The sequence below is a fragment of the Myxine glutinosa genome, chromosome 4, assembly GCF_964187855.1.
Source record: "Myxine glutinosa chromosome 4, kmMyxGlut1.1, whole genome shotgun sequence".
Classification (NCBI taxonomy): Eukaryota; Metazoa; Chordata; class Myxini; order Myxiniformes; family Myxinidae; genus Myxine; species Myxine glutinosa.
In genome coordinates this window covers 20,870,958-20,893,906 of record NC_136264.1, presented here as the reverse complement: position 1 = coordinate 20,893,906, position 22,949 = coordinate 20,870,958, and the positions used below count along the sequence as shown (strand labels likewise).

The 22,949-nt window shown below is 45.0% G+C and overlaps 1 protein-coding gene across 4 annotated transcripts in view; it reads left to right on the top strand.

Moving 5' to 3' along the window:
• The window catches only part of LOC137424489 (cubilin-like), a 425,110-nt gene extending 405,302 nt beyond the window's left edge, over positions 1-19,808 (top strand). For 2 of the 4 annotated variants that reach the window (XM_078775514.1, XM_068111981.2), the window contains 3 exons: positions 1,457-1,795; positions 14,692-15,030; positions 19,318-19,808. In XM_078775514.1, the coding sequence (XP_078631640.1) occupies positions 1,457-1,795; positions 14,692-15,030; positions 19,318-19,505 (866 nt within the window). In that variant the 3' untranslated portion in view covers positions 19,506-19,808. The remainder of the gene's footprint in view (positions 1-1,456; positions 1,796-14,691; positions 15,031-19,317) is intronic. The other 2 variants (XM_068111983.2, XM_068111984.2) reach the window with 2 other exon arrangements.
• Positions 19,809-22,949: the final 3,141 nt, after the last annotated feature.

Sequence of the window (22,949 nt, the reverse complement as noted above, 5' to 3'; positions counted from 1 at the left end):
TATGCAAGACCCTTGAGATAAACTACTGAAAATGGACGGGTTGTGTGTGTGAGACATGTTTCTGTGGAGTTCTACTGGATCTTTCTGATGTGGAGTGTGAGACACTAAGATCGTCATGACCTCCTGAGTTGGTTATGTTATTTAACGACAAATAATCCAGAAGAATCCCATGTCTTAAATGCACGCTGTGTTAAGGTGTTTAGAGCAGCTTAATATTTCCTTCAATGGCTTGTCCTTCTAAATACAAAGCAAATGTTGTAACAAATCAGATAATAATTCATCTTATTATAATTCACCAAATGTCCGTCTGTCTGTTCGAAGGTACCGCAAAAACGGCTCAACCGATCGCAACGATATTTTGGGTGGGTATTCCTGGGACCCCTTGGAGTAAAATATGCGATATTGTTTTTCCAAGTTTTCCAATTTTCCAGTTTTTCCAAACACGATGGAATAATATTTACCGATATGAACAGTGATGTGGCTTTTATTGAAATTCTACAAATACTGTTTAGATTTTGATGACAATTATGAACCTGCCGCGAATGCGGAAACAGATGACGGCAATGTGCCGGTTTGATAATATCCAAATACAACCATCATTCAATCGTAATTTTAAATCGTTAAATGTTAATCGTGTTTATTGTTTTGTTGAAGTATCAATTAATGATTGGAATTGAGTGAATACAATTACGATTTTGAATTCGTAATTGTATTCACCCAACCGTACAGAACTTCACATCAGGATTTAAATATTTGTTTATGTCATGAATGTTGTTAAAAGTTTATTTTTTATATTAATGTTATTTCATTTGTGATTGGAGTTGTGCTGTTTGGAATGAAAAAAGAGATATCGAGTTCAAGTGAATGACGACATGCCGTGACGGTTTCTACTTTCTAAACGTGAATTCGCGGATATCTATATGCAGATTCGCCATTGACTGGGTATGGAACAAACGTACCCGTTTGTTTGCGAACGGGTACGTTTTTCATGGAAGTCCTTCACAAACTTGCTGTCCATGTCTGATGTGCGACTGAAGGTGCTACAGGAATGTGGAATTTATTGGTTTCATGCTTTAGCATTCACCGTTTTTGCATTGTCTGTTTGCTTCTGGCCTCCCACCCGTGAGTAGCACGGGTACCTCACTAGTACTTGTAATATTAACAACAATAATAATATTGCTATAATGAGGTAATAATAATAACGAACGTATAATTCCCGACATTGCCCAAGCATATCTGAGTTTGGTGAAAGGTAAGCTGTTGCTCAAGCAGTACAGCAGGCAGGTATGCTACAAGGCCATGAAGAGAAATCAAAATTTGCTCCAATGTACCAACGAGCCCACTAGTGTGTTAAAAACAATACATTTATTGTGCAAAATATTCAATTTCATCAATATTTAATGTTACTTCAACAACATCTTCCCAAGTTGATAATGCTGGTTATTTTTCCATGCAGAGTCATGCGGAGGAAACCTTTTGGCACAAGGTTGGCTCCTCTCTCCCGGGTTCCCTTTCAACTATGCTAACAGCATGGACTGTGTTTGGGATGTGAGAGCGCCTGACAGACATGTTGTGGTGCTGACTGTGGAAAACATGGATCTGGAACATAATTATTATTGCTCATATGATTGGTTGGGTGTGGCCTACACAAACACAACCCAGCGAGAGATCACAATGTGCCAACCTCAAAATATCGGACGAATCATCACATCAACCTCCAACTTCATGCGGATATTTTTTCACTCTGATGTGAGTGTCACAGGACAAGGTTTCAATATCACATTATCATCACAAGGTACAATTTGCTTTTGCATGACATTTTGCTGACTGTGGATTAATACCTTTATTCAAATTGTAACTTAAATATGTCATTGTCTTATACTTTTATTTACACTGTGCTTAATTGCTGCTCATCTGGAAAAAAATATTTGTGCAAGGTTATATATGCAGCCCCAGTGAAACCACACTACTCACGTTACTTTGTATAAGTAAAGAACATGGGATACAATCAATTGTCATGGCAGAAATAAATTGTCGCCAACCCTCATTCAAACTTTGACAATTCCATCTTTCATCTTAATTTGCAAAATATATAGTTATTTTGTTTTCTTTATTTCTGATTACCTGTGCAAACAAGGGTGGATGGAGGTCATATTTTCACCTCTGTCTGTCTGTTTGTGAACAAGATATCTCATAAAGTTGTGGACAGATTCGGACAAAACTTGGTGGAGACGTTGGGTGTGTGACAATTGGGTGAAATGATTCGATTTTATTGCAGATCGGAATCCAGATTCGGATACGAGAACTTTTAAAATTGCCAACTAATTCTTCACCATTGAATGATTGGACCAAAACCAACATATAGCATGATATTTCAAAAGGTTGTGGACGACTTATGACAAAACTTGGTGAATGAGTTGGGTGACAAGAACAAGCTTCTTCGAGTTTGGTTCAGGCCCGGATCCAGATCTGACATATCAGTGGGATACAAAACGTAAACTGTTCAGCCTGATGGAGTTATGCGCTCTACCGAGTACCATTCAGGACCAAATCAAAAGGGCTATTCGAGGGGACATCGTGTGGGATTGTTATTTTGAGCACAACCTGAAAACACAGAAAGAAGGAACCATGGAAAATGAGCAAAAATAAGACTTTAAAAGTCAAATTTACTTCCAAACAAACGGGCAGCGGTTTCTTATTGTCGAAGACAACAAGTCGGAACTCTTTGCCTTTCTGGAAAAACATGATTTGCAAATTGCAACAGACAAGCTAGTAGTTGCCACACAGACCCAATGTTTTGGGTATCCATCAACAAGATAGAAGCCCAGCTTTCTCATCAGATCCATGAAGAAGCAGATACTGAATACTCCTGCACACAGCTCATGGTGCAAGCCAATGTTTCCAGAAAGTAACTCGACGTACAGTAAACACTGATATAGTTGCTACAGCTGTGGCTGTCACTCCCATAATTAATATCAAGGAGCTGTGGGTGGCGTTTGCACAGGTCAGCATTTGAGATACATCCCTGACCATGAGATTGCTGCATCTTTCATCCAGAGAAGTAAAAGGCCCTTCCAATATCGCATGCATATAATTGTGGTTAACAATGGCAGAAAATATCATGGTTTTGGATTGGGGACGATCTGAGATGGTGGTGAGCAGTTGTCTTGAAGACCTGGAGGTACGGATGAGATTGAAGAGGATGAGGAAATTGATTCTACAGGTGGGGAAAAAGAGGAACCAATGATGGAGGTGAGCAGTGATCCTGGATTTATGTATTTTCATCAGGAGGGGTTTGATGATGGACTGTGTGAGCCCTGCAGAAACTTGTGGGGGGACACAGCATGGAAAGAGAAGAGGGAGCAAGATGACAAAGTATGTGGTGGAAGACAGAGTACAGCGAACTGTCTGCAATGGCAAAGTGATAGATTTAGCTTCGTCAAGGGCGATTCCAAACTACGATAAATGGATGAGTTGTCTGTGTGAGGCATGTTTTTTTTTTGTGGAGTTCCACTGGAGTTTTCTGATGTGGTGGTTTTTTTTTTTTTTTTTTTTTTTGTATACTGAATCGAGGCTCGTGAAAGAGCTAACATTTACTTCACAAACAAATCGACCAGACAAACAAAATACACAAAAAGAGGGAGCGGAAGACAAGATGGGGAGAAAAGGGGAAGCACACAAACACAACATCCAAGAGCAGGGAGATGTGTGGAAGGGAGAGGGCCCGGGGGGAGCAGGCATGGGAAGGGGGGGGGGGGGGGAGGGAGAAGTATAAAGCACAAGGACATCAAGGACTTTTTTTTTTTTTTTTTGTATACAAGATCGAGGCTCGTGAAAGAGCGAACATTAATCACACAGAAAGACAAACCGACACATAAAACATATAACATCGGGAGCGGTAGACAAGATGGGGAGAGAGGGGGAAGGACACAAACACAACATTTGAGAGCAGGGACCGAGAGACATGGAGACATCGAGAGATCTGAGAGAGGGCGAGGGCTTTGGGGGGGGGGGCATGGGAAGGGGGCGGTGGGAGAGGTATAAAACATATGGACACTGCCAGGACTTCCAGGACAGAAGTTGGTATTTCAAAAAGGGGCATTGGGGTGAAATTAGCGGGGGTAGAAAAGATCAAGGTTTTGGATGGGGGAAGATAAGAGATAGTGGTGAACAGCTGTTTTAAAGACTTGGAGGGTGGAGTGGGATTGAAGAGAGTGAGGGAGTTTGTTCCAGAGGCGGGAGAAAAGAGGAATGAAGGAGTGAAGGTGAGCAGAGAGTCTTGATTTTGGCAGTTTAACCAAAAGAGGGTTGCAGGCAGATCTTGTGCGACCTGTAGGAATATTTGCGGGACAGAGCCCAGAGAGAGCTGGGGGGGGGGCAAGGCCAGAGAGGAGTCAGTAGAAGACGGAAAGACCACCAACCTGCCTGCGGTGAGTGAGTGAGAGGCCCTTGGAGTTAGCTTCATCGCAGGAGATTCCAATGATTCTGAATGCTTTGGTTTCAACAGCGTGAAGGCGAGCTAGGTGTGAGGCAGGAGCACCAGCCCAGAGGGGAGAGCAGTATTCCATTGAGCTGCGGATGAAAGCCTTGTATGTGGTGAGGAGCTGTGGAGCTGTATGTGAGGAGCTGTATGTGGTGAGTGTGGCAGACCAAAATCATCATTATGATCTCCTGAGTTGATTCGGCTAATGAACAAGATGTGTTTAGTTCTAGGAGGCGTTCTAGGGGGCGGTCACGGATTTTCGAAGCTGTTCCACGATCTTCGCGCACGCTCGAAGCTAAGTCATTGTCACATTTGTATTCTTGTCTAAACTGTTTATCTTACTTGTGTGTACCTTTTAAGTGTCCCTCGGAAGTTTTATCGGGGTTAATCTTTCATACCTGTAAAAAATAGTCGAGTATCTCGTGCCGCGCGCGGACCACGCGGCCTAGTTGTTGAAGCTTCCGACCTGGAGGCTTGGTTTCTCTCCGGGCATCCAAAGTGGTTATTTTTTCATTCGTGTGTTTGTCAAATTTCAACTCGTTACTTTATCGTCCATGCTTTATTGTTTGTTTATAGTTAGTTTTGGTTTGAATTTCCTGTAACTCGTAATTAATTAATCCTGTTCTTCGCCTCGTGTGCGGCCTTGTACCCCTGTCGGTGTTTGTTAACTTAAGTCCCCACATCGTGTTTTGCTTGGCTCTCAGTTTTTCCCTTCTACACCGAACGTAATACTCTCTGTCTAACGTTTTAAATCCCCACCCCACCCCACCCCACCCCCCCCCCACAAAAAAAACAAACAAAAAAAAACTTATTTTTCCTTTCTCCACGTGTGCCGTTGTCTCATCCTGTACTTTCTGTCCAGGTGTATCGCAGTGCTTTTCGCCCTGCCCCCATTATCTCCTTGCCATCCACCTTTTGCCCTGTTCACGTGACTCGTGGTGGTCCCTCTCGGCCCTCCCCCCGTTGGTATTTTGTGCATATAAGATTGTTCACGGTTCTGTTTAAATATTATTTTAAATATGTTTAACCTTTCCCCTTCAGTGGTTTATTCAGTGGTATATTACAGCACGCTGTTTTTCTTCCTATTTAAAAGGCTTTTCTCAATTTCCTCTCCAACTCATTCCACGTCAAAAAAAAGAAATTCAATATCTTATACGTCTCCCTCACTACATGGTCTAAATTCACATTCATTCCATCCCTCCTCCATCGTTCTGAATCGGATTGCTAACTTGAAAATCACAACGAACCCAATTTGTTATCAATGTTCATCTTTCATTAATCATCCACTTTCTAAACTCCCCTCTTGCCCCTCCCCTCCAAATCCCCCCCTTGCACCTACACTCCTAAACTCCCCCGTTTCCCCTCCACTCTTAAACTCCCCCCTTGCCCCTCCACTCCTGAACTCCCCCCCTGCCCTTCCCCTCCTAAAGTCCCTCCTTGCCCCTCCCCTCCAAATCCCCCCTTGCCCCTCCACTCCTGAACTCCCCCCTTGCCCTTCCCCTCATAAACTCCTCCCTTGCCCCTCCCCTCCAAATCCCCCCCCTTGCCACTACACTCCTAAACTCCCCCCTTGCCCCTCCACTACTAGACTCCCCCCTTGCCCCTCCCCTCCTAAACTCCCCCCTTGCCCCTCCCCTCCTAAACTCCTGCCTCACTCCTCCCCTTCAAAACTCCCCCCCAACTCCTCCCATTCAAATCTCCCCCCATACCATTCCTCTCAAATTCTCCCTCCTCCCCCCTCCTCAAAGTTGCCTCCTCCCCACCTCGTCTCCCTTCTATCTCATGCCTCCACCCCCCCCAACCTTCTACTGTCCCATGCCCCCCCTCAAACAACCCCTCACTCTGCCTCATCCCTTCACCACCAAACCTTTCATCCTCCTCATCCTTCCCTTTCTTGGAACTCTTCTGTAATCTCTGACACACTATCAACTGCTCTCCCTACCTCCCCCTCTCATCCTTCATCTTACCCTACTCCTCCCCTCCCCTGTCCTGTACCCGATGCTCCCCCTCTCTCTTCTTTAACGGTATGGACCTCAAACATCCGGGGCCTTCGCTCAAACCTGACTGATCTCTTATCTTCCCCCATCGAAAACCTTGATCTTTTCTACCCCCGGTAATTCACCCCAGAGTCCTTGCAGTGTTCATATGTTTTAATCCTCTCCCACCTCCCCCCAAGTCCTCCCGATGTCCCTGCTCTCAAATGTTGTGTTTGTGTCCTTCCCCTTCTTCCCCCTCTCTTTTGTGTCCTCACCCTCTCTCCCCATCTTGTCTGCCGCTCCCCTTGTTTTTTGTGTTTTGTGTGTCGGTTTGTCTTTTTGTGTGATTAATGTTAGCTCTTTCACGAGCCTCGATCTTGTATACAAAAAAAAAAAAAAAAAAAAATCTCTCCATACAGGTTGCTTCTGACAAACCAGACTTGATCTGCTTAACAGAGACTTTCCTCCTTCAAGATGTCTCTGATTCCTCAATATCTCTTCCTGGTTACTCCCTCTTCCGGTATGATAGACCTGAGCCTCGTCCTGGTGGTGGGGTGGCTATCTTTATCAAAAACTCTCTTCCTCATTCTCCTTGCACTGCCCTCTCTCCTCCTCACCCCCAGGAGTACCTCTGGCTACGGCTTCCTCTCCGCTCCCACCTTTTGTTCATATGTGTTCTGTACCGTCCCCCAAACAGTGATGACTCAATTTACATTTCACTCTCTGACAACATGGACCAACTTCTATCCACTCATCCCAACTCTCTCTTCCTCATATGTGGTGACTTCAACTGTCATCATGCCACCTGGTTGGGTGTGGGTTCCTCTCTCACCAGTCATGGCACCTCAGCAAAGGACTTCTGTGACTCACTGGGATTGACACAATCTGTCAATTTCCCGACCCGGATCTCAGCCAATGGAGTTTCTTCTCTTCTAGATTTGGTTATGACAATCTTCCCTGCTAATGTCTGCTGCTCTTCTTCTGCTCCAATCGGTTCTTCTGATCATGTGCTTGTCAAAGTGGACATCTCTCTGACCATTCTGAGAGAGCCTCCTCAGCGTCGACGAGTCTGGCATTTCACTCAGGCCAACTAGCATGGTCTTCAAGCAGCCATCAATCATCTGGACTGGTCTCCCATCTATACCGCCTCTGACATAAACTCATCCTGGGAATTCTTACAAAGTGAACTGCTCTCTCTCATGCACAGATTTATCCCATCTCGTCTTCAGTTGTCATACCCTTCCTCCCGTCCATGGTACACGGAATCTTGTGGTGAGGCTGTTGCCCAGAAAGAACTTGCTTTCGTCTCCTGGAAAGCAAATCCAACGGAAGGAAATCTCATTTCCTTTCACAAAGCCCGAAACAAGTGTGTGTCCACCCTCAGGAGAGCCAGGAAACAATATCTCTCCATTCTCAGGACAGAACTCTCTTATCTGTCTCCCTCTTCCAAATCCTGGTGGCATCTGGTCAAATCTGTTTCTGGTGTTTGTTCCCCCTCCATCCCCTCCCTCACCTCAAATGGCCACACGGCTGACTCCGCGCGTGAAAAAGCTGAATGCCTCAACTCTGTATTTGCCTCTAAATCTTGTGTCCCAAACCCATCCCTCTCTGTACCCACCATACCCAGTCGTACCCAGCTGCTCCTGGACTCTGTGTCCTTTCCTCCTGACAAGGTGAAAAACTTTCTGTCAACCCTCGACTCTGATTCTGCAACTGGACCTGACGGCATCAGCCCACGCGTCCTAAAATCTTGTTCTTCCGCTCTTTCACTCCCTCTCTCTGTTCTCTTCACACTCTCTTTTGCTCAAGGTCATCTGCCATCTGCTTGGAAATCTGCCAACATCACCGCTTTGCACAAAAAAGGTGCAAAAACAGATCCCAGCAACTACAGACCAATCAGGCTTCTCTCAATTATCAGTAAAGTCATGGAATCCATCATTGCTTCAGATATGAAATCATTCCTCTTCTCCAATGGCTTGATCTCTGATCATCAATTTGGTTTCAGACCTGGTCACTCTACTCTGGACATGCTGCTACTGCTTTCTCAACAATGGATGGAGGTCCTCAATGCCAAACAGGAAATTAGAGCTGTCTCCCTTGACATATCACGTGCCTTCGATACGGTCTGGCACCCCGCTCTGCTCACCAAACTCTCCTCTGTTGGTATCCATGGAAATCTCCACGCATGGCTGGCGGACTTCCTCTCTAGTCGTAGTCAACGTGTGGCCCTGAATGGGTTTCTCTAATCTCCTCTTCCTGTTCAGGCTGGAGTTCCCCAAGGCAGTGTTCTGGGCCCTGTGCATTTTCTGGTCTTCATCAATGATCTCTCCGACTCTCTTGAAAATCCTCCCTATCTCTTTGCTGATGACTCTACTCTCTGTCGCTCCATTCTTCATCCCTCAGATCAGCAGTCTGCAGCCTCCTCACTCTCTGCAGACCTAGACAAAATCACAGACTGGGCAAACAAGTGGAACATGTCTTTCAATCCTGACAAATCTCACACTCTTACGATGTCTCTCCGAAAAGACCGACTGGACAACCCTCCCATCTACTTTCTGAATAATCCTCTCCAAGAAGTTTTGTCACTCAAACTTTTGGGTCTCACTATCTGCCATGATCTTTCCTGGGAAAACCACATTTCAAATCTGGCCTCCAAAGCCAGTCGCCGACTGGGCATCCTCCGTCATGTCATGCGAAGTCCTTCCTTGGCACACCTGAGCTCCTCACCACGTACAAGGCTTTCATCTGCAGTTCAATGGAATACTGCTCTCCCCTCTGGGCTGGTGCTCCTGCCTCACACCTAGCTCGTCTTCACGCTGTTGAAAGCAAAGCATTCAGAATCATTGGAATCTCCCGCGATGAAGCTAACTCCAAGGGCCTCTCACTCACTCACCGCAGGCAGTTTGGTGGTCTTTCCGTCTTCTACCGACTCCTCTCTGGCCTTGCCCCACCAGCTCTCTCTGGGCTCTGTCCCGCAAATATTCCTACAGGTCGCACAAGATCTGCCTGCAACCCTCTTATGGTTAAACTGCCAAAATCAAGACTCTCTGCTCACCTTCACTCCTTCATTCCTCTTTTCTCCCGCCTCTGGAACAAACTCCCTCACTCTCTTCAATCCCACTCCACCCTCCAGGTCTTTAAAACAGCTGTTCACCATCATCTCTTATCTTCCCCCATCCAAAACCTTGATCTTTTCTATCCCCGATAATTTCACACCAATACCACTTTTTGAAATACCAACTTCTGTCCTGGAAGTCCTTGGTGTCCTTGTGTTTTATACTTCTCCCACCCCCCCCCCCCTTCCCACGCCTCCTCCCCCCAAGCCCTCTCCCTCCCACACATCTCCCTGCTCTTAAATGTTTTGTGCTCTCAAGTGTTTGTGTGCTTCCCATTCTCTTGTCTTCCGCTCCCTCTTTTTATATATTTTGTTTGTCTGGTTGATTTGTTTGTGAAGTAAATGTCAGCTCTTTCACGAGCCTCGATTCAGTATACAAAAAAAAAACAAAAAAAAAAAACCAAGTCCAGAAGAGAAGATGCTCCGTTGACTGAGATCCGGGTCACGAAATTGACAGATTGTGTCAGTCCCAGTGAGTCGCAGAAGTCCTTTGCTGAAGAGCCATGGCTGGTGAGAGGGGTACCCACACCCAGCCAACTGGCATGGTGACAATTGAAATCACCACATATGAGGAAGAGAGAGTTGGGATGGGTAGATAGAAGTTGGTCCATATTATCAGACAGCGAGATGTAGATGGAGTCATCACTGTTTGGTGGACGGTACAACATACATATGAACAAAAGGTGGGAGCGAAGGGGAAGCCGTAGCCAAAGGTATTCCTTGGGGTGAGGTGGAGAGAGGGCATTGCAGGGCGAGTGAGGAAGATAGTTTTTTATAAAGATAGCAACCCCACCTCCAGGACGAGGATCAGGTCTATCATACCGGAGGAGGCAGTAACCTGGGAGAGATACCAAGGAATCGGAGACATCATGAAGGAGGAAAGTTTCTGTTAAGCAGATCACATCTGGTTTGTCAGAAGCAACCTGCATGGAGAGATCAGTTAAGTTTGAGCGAAGGCCCCGGATGTTTGAGGTCCATACCGTTAATGAAGAGGAAGGGGGAGCATCAGATACAGAACAGGGGGGGAGGGGTAGGGTAAGATATGGAAGAGGAGGAAGAGGTAAGGAGAGCTGTTGAAGGTGTGTCAGAGATTTCAGAATAGCTTGGAGAAAGGGAAGAATGTGGCGGCCAAAAGGTTTGATGGAGATTGGGTGAGGCACAGTGAGGTGTTATTTGAGGAGGGGGCAGAGCAAGGCAGAAGGTGGGGGGAGATGGAGGTGAAAGTTGGAAGGGGGAAGAAGCGGGGAGGATGCTTTGAGGAGGAGGGGTGAGAGGGGAGTCTAGGAGGGGAGGAGCGAGGGAGAGTCTCGAAGGGGAGGGGTGTAGGGTGAGTTTGGGAGGGAGGGAGGGAAGGGGCAAGGGGGGGAGATTTGAAAGCGATGTGTGATGGGGAAGATTTGGAGGGGAGGGGCAAGGGGGTAGATTAGGTGGGGAGGGGTGATGCGGAAGTTTTGGAGGGGAGGGGTGATGGGGAAGTTTTGGAGGGAAGGGGTGATGGGGAAGATTTGGAGGGGAGGGGAAAGGGGGAAGATTTGAAAGGGATGTGTGATGGGGAAGATTTGGAGGGGAGGAGCAATGGGGAAGATTTGAAAGAGATGGGTGATGGGGAAGATTTGGAGGGGAGGGGCAAGGGGGTAGATTTGGAGGGGAGGGGAGATGGGGAAGTTTTGGAGGGGAGCGGTGATGGGGAAGTTTAGGAGGGAAGGGGTGATGGGGAAGATTTGGAGGGGAGGGGCAAGGGGGAAGATTTGAAAGAAATGGGTGATGGGGAAGATTTGGAGGGGAGGGGCAAGGGGGAATATTTGAAAGAGATGGGTGATGGGGAAGATTTGGAGGTGAGGGGTAAGGGGGTAGATTTGGAGGGGAGGGGTGATGGGGAAGTTTTGGAGGGAAGGGGGGATGGGGAATATTTGGAGGGGAGGGGTGAGATTGGATTTTGAAAAATATACGATTAATGGGAAACGACATTTCTTGCAAAATGAGTTTGAGACCTTCGAGTCAAAAATATGTTTGAGGACGCTGAAGGAGGGGTGGAGTGCTGGAGAGTTTCGGGAATGTAGAAAAAAGGAACTGTAAGAGATGGTATTTTTTTTTTGGAATGAACTGATTTGGTGAGCAAGTCGAAAGCATCCTTTTATAGGAGAAGAAGAAAAAGGTGTTATAATATATGACAGAAAACAGTTCTTCAGGGGAAAGTTGAAACATTTTTAACAACATGATCACGTGATCATGAACAACGTGAACGAAGAACGAACGAACAAATAAGGACAACAAATAAACGAATAAGAACTGAGAAGGAAAACTTCTTTTTGGGGGTTTTTTTTTTTTTTGAGTTGAGATATAATAAACAAGGAAGTATGGGGTGAACGACTGGGGCAAAACAGAGAACGAAAGTAATTGCAGCGCAATCAACGAACCGCTGAGAGAAAACAAAGCCACAAAGTCGGAGACGGTAGCCTAAGCCTACTAGTACTAGTACTAGGCCTCAGAATACGCGACACGAATTAACCGACGATTTAGTACACATGTATGAAAAATTAACACCGAAAATCTTCCTAAAGACACACTATAGGTACACACACCGAAAGATAGATACAGTCTCGACAAAAACACAATTGTGAAAAATTACTTAACTTCGCAAACGTGAGCGCATGGAGCAGCTTCGAAAAAACGTGACCTCCTGTGACTTCCAGGAAACATGAGTTCCAGGAAAGAAGTTGGAATTTCAAACAAGGTGGATCTGGGGTGAATTAGTGTGGGTAGAAAAGATCAAGGTTTTGGATGGGGGAAGATAAGAGATGGTGGTGAACAGCTGTTTTAAAGACCTGGAGGGAGGAGTGGGATTGAAGGGAGTGAGGGAGTTTGTTCCAGAGGCGGGAGAAAAGAGGCATGAAAGAGTGAAGGTGAGCAGAGAGCCGAGATTTCGGCAGTTTAACCATCAGAGGGTTGCTGGCAGATCTTGTGTGACCTGTAGGAATATTTGGGGGACAAAGCACAGAGAGAGCTGGGGGAGCAAGGCCAGAGAGGAGTCGGTAGAAGACAGAAAGACCACCTACCTGTCTGCGGTGAGTGAGTGTAAGGCCCTCGGAGATAGCTTCATCACGGGAGATTCCAATGATTCTGAAAGCTTTGGTTTCAACAGCGTGAAGCCGAGCTTGGTGTGAGGCAGGAGCACCGGCCCATAGGGGAGAACAGTATTCCATTGAGCTGCGGATGAAAGCCTTGTATGTGGTGAGGAGCTCAGGTGTGCCGAGGAAGGACTTCGCACGACGGAGGATGCCCAGTCGGCGACGGGCTTTGGAGGCCAGCTTGGAAATGTGGTTTTCCCAAGAAGGATCATGGCAGATAGTGAGACCCAAAAGCTTGAGTGACAGAACTTCTTGGAGAGGATTGTTGAGAAAGTAGATGGGAGGGTTGTCCAGTCGCTCTTTTTGGAGAGACCTAGTAAGAGTGTGAGATTTGTCAGGATTGAAAGACATGTTCCACTTGTATGACCTAAGAAACCAAGAAATGGGGTGATCATTGCTTTGGGACCCTTAAAGACCCTGAAGACCCAAGATACCCAAAAGATGCTGAAGACCCAAAAGACCCCAAAGATCCTTGAAGATCCAAAATAGCCAAAAATAGAAAAGACCCCAGAGATCCAGTGGACCCCGAAGACCCAAAATACACCGAAGATCCAAAATACCCCAAAGACCTAAAAGACCCCAAAGACCCCAAATGCCCAAAAGACCCAAATGGACCCCGAAGACCCAGAATACCACGAAGAGCCAAAATATCCCGAAGACCTAAAATACTGAAAAGACCCCAAATACCCCAAACACCCAAAAGACCCTGAAGACCCTAAAGACATTCTTCAAGATCCTGAGGAACCAAAATATCCCAAATACCCAAAAGACCGAAAAGACCCTGAAGATCAAAAAGACCCAGAGGACCCATGAGGACCCAAAATACCCCGAAGACCCAAAAGACCACGAAGACCCAAACTACCCCAAATACCTTTAATGACCCTGCAGACCCAAGATAACCAAAAGATCCTGAAGACCCAAAAGACCCCAAAGATCCTTGAAGATCCAAAATACCAAAAAGATGAAAAGACCCCAAAGACCCTTTAAAGAACCGAAAGGTTGAAAAGACCCTGGAGACCCAATGGATTCTGGAGAATCAATGGACCCCAAAGTTGCAAAATACCCCAAATACCCTTCAAGACCCTGAAGACCAAAACACCCAAAAGACCAAAAAGACACTGAAGACTGAAAAGACCCCAAAGACCCAAAATACCAAAAACACCCTGAAGAACGAAAAGAACAAAAAGACTGAAAAGACCACGAAGACCCAAAAGACCCTTAAAAGGGAACCCAAACTCAAATGTTTTTTCTTCTGAAAACCATTGACAATCATTAATCACAGTCTAATTTGAAGGGAATTTTTATTTGCCAATCACAAAGTGTCGAAAAAAGCTCTAGAGAGTCTAGAGTGTCGATTTTCGAGTTTGCCAGTGACATCACATTGTGAATTCACTGTGATCCTGCCGGCGACAGTACATAGAGACAGTGCATTCTGAGCTTGGATTCCGATACTGATTGGGGAGGTTGGATGGGGCGGGTCGTGTGGGTTGGTCATGGGTTTTGTTAGTTGGGGTGATAGTTGATGGGGGATTGTCTGGGATGGTTGGGAGTATTGTTAGCTAGGGTGACAGTTGTAGGGGTATTGTGAGGGGATGGTGGAGATGGTGTGGGGGGAAGAAGAGGGTGTGGGTTGCTTGGTCGTGTGTACTGTTAGCTTGGGTGACGGTTGAAGGGGTATTGTGGGGGGAAGTGGAGTGGAGTAGAGTGGGGCGAGGGGGGGGGGCTGGGGGGGGGTACTCTGCTAGTATTAACAATTATAATAGTGGTATCATTAGGTAATAATAATAACGAATGTATAATTCCCACCCTGATCCAAGCATATCTAGGCTTGGTGAAAGGCAGATCTGCTACAAGGCCGTGAAGATTAGATCAACGTAATCGGATGAAAAACAATACATTTATTGTGCAAAATATTCAATTTCATTAATATTTAATGTTTCTTCAGCAACATCTTTCCAAGTTGATAATGCCCGTTATTTTTCCATGCAGAGTCATGCGGAGGATTCCTTTTGGCAGAAGGTTGGCTCGTCTCTCCCGGATTCCCTTTGTCTTATGAAAACAACATGGACTGTGTTTGGGATGTGAATGCGCCTGATGGACATATTGTGGTGCTGACTGTGGAAAATCTGGATCTGGAACATCCTTATAATTGTCCATATGATTGGTTGCGTGTGGTCTACACAAACACACAACAGCAAGAGATCACAATGTGCCAACCTCAAAACACTGGACGGATCATTACGTCATACTCCAACTTCATACGGATATTTTTTCACTCTGATGTGAGTGTCACAGGACGAGGTTTCAAAATCAGATTATCATCACAAGGTATAACTTGCTTTCGCATGACATTTTGTTGACTCTGGATTGGTAACTTTATTCACATTGTAACTTAATTATGCAATTATTTCTCATGCTTTTATTTACACTGTATTTTAATTGATGCTGATCTGGAATATTTTTGCATAAAGTTATATACACAGCCCCAATCAAACCTCACTACTGAATTACTTTGGAAGTAAGGAACATGGGATGCAACCAATTGTCAGGGCAAAAACGAAATGTGGTCAACCCTATTTCAAACTTTGACAATTCCATATTTCATCTTCATTTGCAAAATATATAGTTATTTTGTATCTTTTATTTATAATTGTATAATGGGAACATCAAATAACTTGAACGGCTGCAGTTGTCAACATAGTGAAACCCAGCTGGTGCTAAAAACTTTGACTCTGCATTGAACTTCTTCGTAACATCCAGGGCCAAATCAAAAGGGTTATTCGAATGGACATAGTCTGGGATTATTTTGAGAACAAAGTGAAATCACAGAAAGAAAGAGGCGGAAGGGTAAAATTTGTTTCCAAATAAACTGGCGGCAGTTTCTTATCGTCAAAAACAACAATTCGGAGCCCTTTCCCTTTCTGGGAAGACATGATGTGCAGATTACAACAAACAAGCTAGCAGTTGCCACACATAGCCTCAATGTTTTCGGTATCCGTCAACAAGATAGAAGTCATCTTTCTCCTTAGATCCATAAAGAAGCAAATACAAGAACCCTCCTGCACACAGCTCATAGTGCAAGCCAACATTTCCAGAGAGTAACTCAACGCACAGTAAAGACTGATATATTTGCTCTAGCTGTGGCTGTCACCCCCAGAATTAATATCAAAGAGTTGTGGGTAGTAATTGGACAGGACAGCACTTGAGATAGATCTCTGTCCATGAAATTGCCACATATTTGGGTCCAGATCTCTTTCTCTCTTTGCTGATGACTCCACTCTCTGCCGCTCCATTCGTCATCCCTCAGATCGGCAGGCTGCAGCCTCCTCACTCTATGCAGACCTGGACAAAATCACAGACTGGGCAAACAAGTGGAACATGTCTTTCAAACCTGACAAATCTCACACTCTTACGATGTCTCTCCGAAAAGACCGACTGGACAACCCTCCCATCTACTTTCTGAATAATCCTCTCCAAGAAGTTCTGTCACTCAAGCTTTTGGGTCTCACTATCTGCCATGATCTTTCCTGGGAAAACCACATTTCCAAGCTGGCCTCCAAAGCCAGTCGCCGACTGGGCATCCTCCGTCGTGCGAAGTCCTTCCTTGGCACACCTGAGCTCCTCACCACATACAAGGCTTTCATCTGCAGCTCAATGGAATACTGCTCTCCCCTCTGGGCTGGTGCTCATACCTCACACCTAGCTCGTCTTCACGCTGTTGAAACCAAAGCGTTCAGAATCATTGGAATCTCCCGCGATGACGCTATCTCCGAGGGTCTTTCACTTACTCACCACAGGCAGGTTGGTGGTCTTTCTGTCTTCTACCGACTCCTCTCCGGCCTTGCTCCCCCAGCTCTCTCTGGGCTCTGCCCCCCAAATATTCCTGCAGGTCGCACAAGATCTGCCTGCAACCCTCTTATGGTTAAACTGCCAAAATCAAGACTCTCTGCTCACCTTCACTCCTTCATTCCTCTTTTCTCCCGCCTCTGGAACAAACTCCCTCACTCTCTTCAATCCCACTCCTCCCTCCAGGTCTTTAAAACGGCTGTTCACCACCATCTCTTATCTTCCCCAATCCAAAACCTTGATCTTTTCTACCCCCGCTAATTTCACCCCAAATCCACTTTTTTGAGAGGACTTTTGTCTTCTTTCCTGGAAGTCCTTGGTGTCCTTGCGTTTTATACCTATCCTGCCTCCCCCCCAGGCCCTCTGCCTCCCACACATCTCCCGATGTCCCTGCCCTCAAATGTTGTGTTTGTGTGCTTCCTCCCCTTCTCTCCCCATCTTGTCGACCGCTCCCACTTTTATGTGCTTTGTTTACTTGTTTGTTTGATTTGTTTGTTTGATAAATGTTAGCTCTTTCACGAGCCTCGACTCTGTATACAAAAAAAAAAAAAAAAAAGAGAAGTCAAAGGCCCTTCCAACATCCCATGCCTAAAATTACAATTAACAGGGGTTGAAAAGATCGTGGTTTTGAATTGGGAGTGATTCTTGGGTGGTCTTAGTGATTCTTGGACCCTCGGTAAAAGTTAAGGATGGGAGCCCCCGAGCCCCCACATCCCCTTTATTCCCGCCCATCTTACGCTTAACAAGAATGAAGCGCCCAATTTTCACAATGCATGTCCCTTCAACAATGCACCGCAGTTTGTGATTTGACTTTCCTCTATTCTTCAATGTTCACCAAAACAATACAGAAAATATAGAGCTATTATTATAAAAAAAAGAAAATTAATATTATAGAAATGTAATGACAAGATTGATTTGAAATCTCAATGTAAGTCCATTGTATTGGGCTCAAAAAACAACATACTCTAGCTTTGACAAGCAAAAGACGATGTTAGTAAGGTATCAATGTTTTTCCTATTAGCCCCAACGTTCCTGCTGCTGCTGCTTCATTACTGGTTTTGCTTTTGAAGAATTTAGTAACCTTTTGGTAACTTTTGGTGATTTCTTCTCTGCTTTTTTTTTTTTTTTTTTCCTTTTTCTGCCCCTCCTGGATAATTTTGTTTCATTGCTTATGGCTAACTTTGCTTAGGTTGGCCATAATATAAAGTCAGGTGATTAATGATGTGTATGCATTATTTTTGAACAAAAAAATTACGACCGACAAATAGCACCAGCTAGATCGATCATGTGAAGGGAGTCATTTTTTTTTAAGCGAGTGGAATAGCTCTTTTGCAAAGGGAAGGTAAGACATCTGAAATCGTTTTGTTTTTTTGCTCTGTAAATGCACTCTGAGAGAAAATTGAAATACAGAAAATGAAAACAATATGGGGAGAATTTACAAAAGGAGTTTAAGAGTTCGATGCGTGTCGAATCGCTAATTGTGCGATGATCACCTGTTCAAAGTTAATCACCTATCACCTGAAGAATATTTATCTAATGTGTGATCAATCTAATGTTCTTGTTTAAAATCACAAGAATTTAAATAACAAAGAAACTTTTACTCGGCGAGGGCATGTTTAAGAGTGCATTTAAATCTTTGGAGCAAGAATTAGTCAAAAATGGTAGTTAGAACCTCAGTTGAACTCTTAGATACAGTCGGACCCCACTATTCGCGGGGGATACATTCCTGGAAAATGCCGCGAATTGCGAAACCACGAATGGCGGGGCATTGTTTCAATGGAAAAAGGAGGGATATGTCTGCGAATAGAGGGAAAACCGTGAATGGCGGGGCAAAATCCGCAAATGGCAAGGCATATCCCGAGAATGTCGACGATAATCCGCAAAGGTTGATGAAAGTCCCACGAATATATGCCGCAGCATTGTTTCAAAAGGGGATATGTTATATGTTCCTGGCAGTTCCTGAATCATATAGGAAGGTTTTTAAAGTTTAAAATGTTTCCGACCGCAAATGCACATGATTAGTAGATTACAGTTTCATTAAAAATGCTTACAAATTTTAAAAAAACCAACACCATTTGCAATTTATTGAGGGAATGCACTTACAGTTTATTAAAAGTGTTTGAACAGCTTAACCATACTGCACCGTGAAACAAAAAAAAACACAACACCATCATGTTGGCGGCTCGTAGAAGATGTTTTTTGCGTATGTACAGCTGCTTTATGCATTGCTGATGAACAATGGGTTTTATAAATGTGTCATGCTAACAGCTCGTGAATTTTTTTTTTGCGACAATGAAAAACCGTGAATTCGCGAAACAAGGAACCATGAATAGAGAAACAGGTCGCATTTTATCAACTGTGAATACGCGAAACTCGCGAATATGCGGAACATGTTTATACGAGGACTTGCGTATAGTGGGGTCGGACGGGACTTCCTCGCAGGTTAAGACAGCTTCAGAATACCTATAAGGGTATGGAAGGAGTGGCAAAACATCACCAAATCAATAAATAGATAGCAACTAATAAATTTTATATTGTGATGTACAACCCAAACATAAAATATGGTAGATGTTTCACGAACCATCATTGATCACTTCATTCCAGATTACCCAGAGTGGCATACATGTGGGGACTATATCTCAGATACAGAGATTGTACACATTCACAGATTGTCTTTTCCATGATCAACCGTTAGATGGATGGATGAAGGGAAGGAGGGATGGATGAGTTGCAATGTAATGCTGCTCCTGCTCCCTGTGTGCGAAACAGATATTGGAAGTTCGGCCTATGATGAGCACAACGATACTTCCTCCCCTTCACTAGCCACCGATGATGTTCGCCATGATGTTTCTCCTTTTCCCCACACAAATGTGTTTGATGAACAGCTCCTCGAGCCTGTTGCCCATACTACTCGCTCAGGCCATGTTCTAAAACGTCCAGATAAAGTTAATCTTTGATTTGATTTTCATTATGAAGTAGAGGAGATGTAATGTGGTGCTATTTGATGGAGGAGATTTAATGTGATGCTATCTTTAAATTGATTTTCCTTTTGTTGATTTTCATGCTGAAACTTAATCTTTAAATTGATTTGCATTGTGAATGAGAGCAGATATAATGTAATGCTGCTCCTCGTTCATGTGTGTATTTGGTTCCGTGTTTTCCTGAAATACCATATGCCCTTGCGACTTGAGCGGGACGCGTGAGATCTCGCGAGAGCATGCCACACAGCTATGGGCTGACGAATAAAACAGTTATCTTTACGATGGTCTTTTCTGTGATCAATGGTTGGAGGGATGGATGGATGGATGAGTGGAAGGAGGGATGGATGCGCCGTGTTACTCTATTAGTGGGAATCAAGCCAATTTGAAGTGCTACAGCCTCACAGGTTTATTTTAACTCCAGTTAGATTTCTGTTTTCAACGTCGCTAAGGTAGATAGAGGTCTTGTTAAAACCAATCTGGGGAAAATCCATTCAAAAATAGAAGTAAATTGTTATCTTGCTGTTATTAGTAAATAACTTGCTGTTATTGTTATTATAAAAAAAACAAAAACACCTTTAGAGGCCATTTTTCCCCACAAAGCGGGGGTTGGCCTTTTTCAGGGACCGTGGTTGTTGATGTTTTTTGGTCCCCTTTTTGAAGCAATGTTTTACGGCCGGATGCCCTTCCTGCCGCCAACCCTTTTTGTCGCCTTTTACGACAAGCAGGGAATTACCAGTGAACTGGTACTCAATTATCCGACCTCGGAAGGATGACAGGCTGAGTCAACCCCTCTGGCGTTAATTCAGCAATCGACCGGGATTCAAACCCAGGATCTCTGGCACCCTGAGCGCTAGCCCCCAACACCAGGCTGAATAAATTATCAGAAGTAAATAATTTGTGTAGATTACATCATTTGTGGATCTGATAAATTGCCAGTAACCATTTTGTAAAACTGAATGTGCAGCAACTAAATGAAGATGTCCAAATGTCACACAAGTCCCTGCTGGTGGGATTCCCACGGGTGACCCCACTCGTCTATATTATAATAGCCATAGGTAATCCGTCTGTCCGGGGGTGTGGCTTACTCCGTTTAGTAGAGAGTAGCTCCACCCATTCTGGGAAAGGCTTCATAAACAAATATCCACCAATTTATTAACTCGCACAGCTTTGAGGCCTGTTTACTTAGGCCCGTGGTGTCTTGCTCTCTCTCTCTCTCTCTCTCACAGTTTTATTTCAACTATAATTCGATATATCATTTCATTTTTCACAGTTGCTGACATAGTTTTAGACTCGTTGGAAAAAAAACGGGAATAAAATCCGATGAAAGTTTCCGTTTATGGAACGAAATGAATTCTCAAAGGCCGGTATTATAAAGGCCATTGAGTCTCTCTCACGCCTTTATCTCCAATCTAACTCACCATCTGATTTCATTTTTATCGATTGTTTTAGACTCTGTGTCAGAAATAATTGAGAAAATTCACACACACACCTATATAAAATCACAAGATATGTAAAAAATCACAGGACGATGTATCATACACTGCCCAAATAGCTTAAAATGTCGACATATCTGAAAAATTCGCTTTTTCTTTTCTGTTATTAAGATATAATACTGTTATGTCGGTGGGGAAGAGCAATATCTAGAGCCAGGTAGATATGAATAGGTAACATGCTTTGTCTGTCGCGATAGGGAATCTACCCTGCAATAAGTCCCATGTGTTTTCCGGTTTGTCGGTTAAGGAGTATACCTGTGAACATACCAGGATGTTCGTGTGCTAGGTAGTGATAGGGATTAAAGATAACAGCCCTTGTGTGTCACACATGGTAATCAAACCTTTGTCCCTTATGGCAACGCACAGCTGTAAACACTTAGATAGGACCTTTATTGCATGCAGTAATTAAATTCCCTTCCCTGACAATGACTTTGGAAGTAAACGGGCAGAGGGCCAGTTTGGGGTACCGCGGCATGTGCCGCAACTGGCTGCACCTCCAGCTGGCCTGGAACGGCCTCGATGCAAGTCCGGGGGCCACGCGCGGGATGACGGTTGGCTGGGCAGGGAGGGGGTCGAGCAGTACCTGTGCAGGAAACACTCGACCAATCAGAGGGTTCGCCGAGACCGACGTCACAGGCCAGGCCATAAAAGGGGGCGCTGCACGACATTCGCGCGCTTGGCTCGGAGCAGCAGCTCTCTTGGGTTTTCTTTGCGGTGCAGTCGCATTCTTCCCTGTGGCTCTCCTCGTCAAGACGCTGTTCTCTCTCCTGTCTCTCCTCGCGGTGGACCTCATGTGGAGATCGCTTACAGTGCTTTGGGCCACGTGGTGCTTTTAGGGCGTTGGACGCGTGATGCTTGGAGCGGTGCTCGGTGCTCGGTGCTTTGGAGCGCGGGACCTCAAGGTGTGCCGCTGAACAGACGAGGCCGGGGTGAGCGGATCGCTCGAAGCCTTGTGGTGCACGAGCGGGGGCCGGACACCAGCCATATTGGTTGACGGACGCAAGACGACAAGACAGATGAGGACGCACCATTTCACAAATACACGACAAACGTGTTTCTTTGGTAACTCATTCCCTCATCTCGTATCTGCAGTCTGGTGTGTGGGATCCCAATTTACAATTAGAATTAGTATCGCATTTACCTGTCCCGACCTTTGCAAATAAACCCTTGTATTATTTTCCGTTCCCTGCAAATCTTGTGCCCGTTTGAGTTTGTTCCCCTTCCACAGTTACGTGCTCTCGCTTCTTCCTCTTCCCTTGTTCTCTTCCCGCGTTTGATAGCACAATCCGTATTGATCGTCGCCTCCGTTAAAGCTGTTCTGGTCTTCCGCGGTCCCTGGTATTAACCGGAGGGATTCGCACGACAACTGTTGTCAAGGAGTGGGATAGAACCCTGGAAAAAAAAATTGGTGTCAAGAGTGGAGAATCTGGAAACAAATTTTTTTCAGTCAGAGGCGATCAATTTGAATAGTCGATCGGTGCGCGGGACGCGAACAGCGCGTCAGTTCAAAGTTAAATTTAATTCCTGGTAAAAGCTGTGCGGGAAGGCGACCTCTTCTTTACGGATGGAGGAAGTGAGAAATATGGAAGAAGGGATGGAAGATGCGGGAAGCATTGGGAGTGAGTCGGAAGTAGTTGGGGTAGAGAGTAGTGGTGGAGCTTCTCCCACCATAGGGATGGCCCCGATACCCGACCAGATGTGGGATCGATTATTTAGGGAAATGGATGAAATGATTAACAAAATGGATGCCTGGACGAATGAATTGAGGGAAGGATGAACGAATGGGGCCGATGGGGCCCAGGAGAAGCCAAAGTTGGCAGAATTTGAATCGGCACGAGGGGAAGCCAAATTGGGAATTGCACTGGGAATGGCAATTTAAGTAAATGGGGAGACTGCAAATTTACAGGTGAATGCGGAGTGCCCGCAG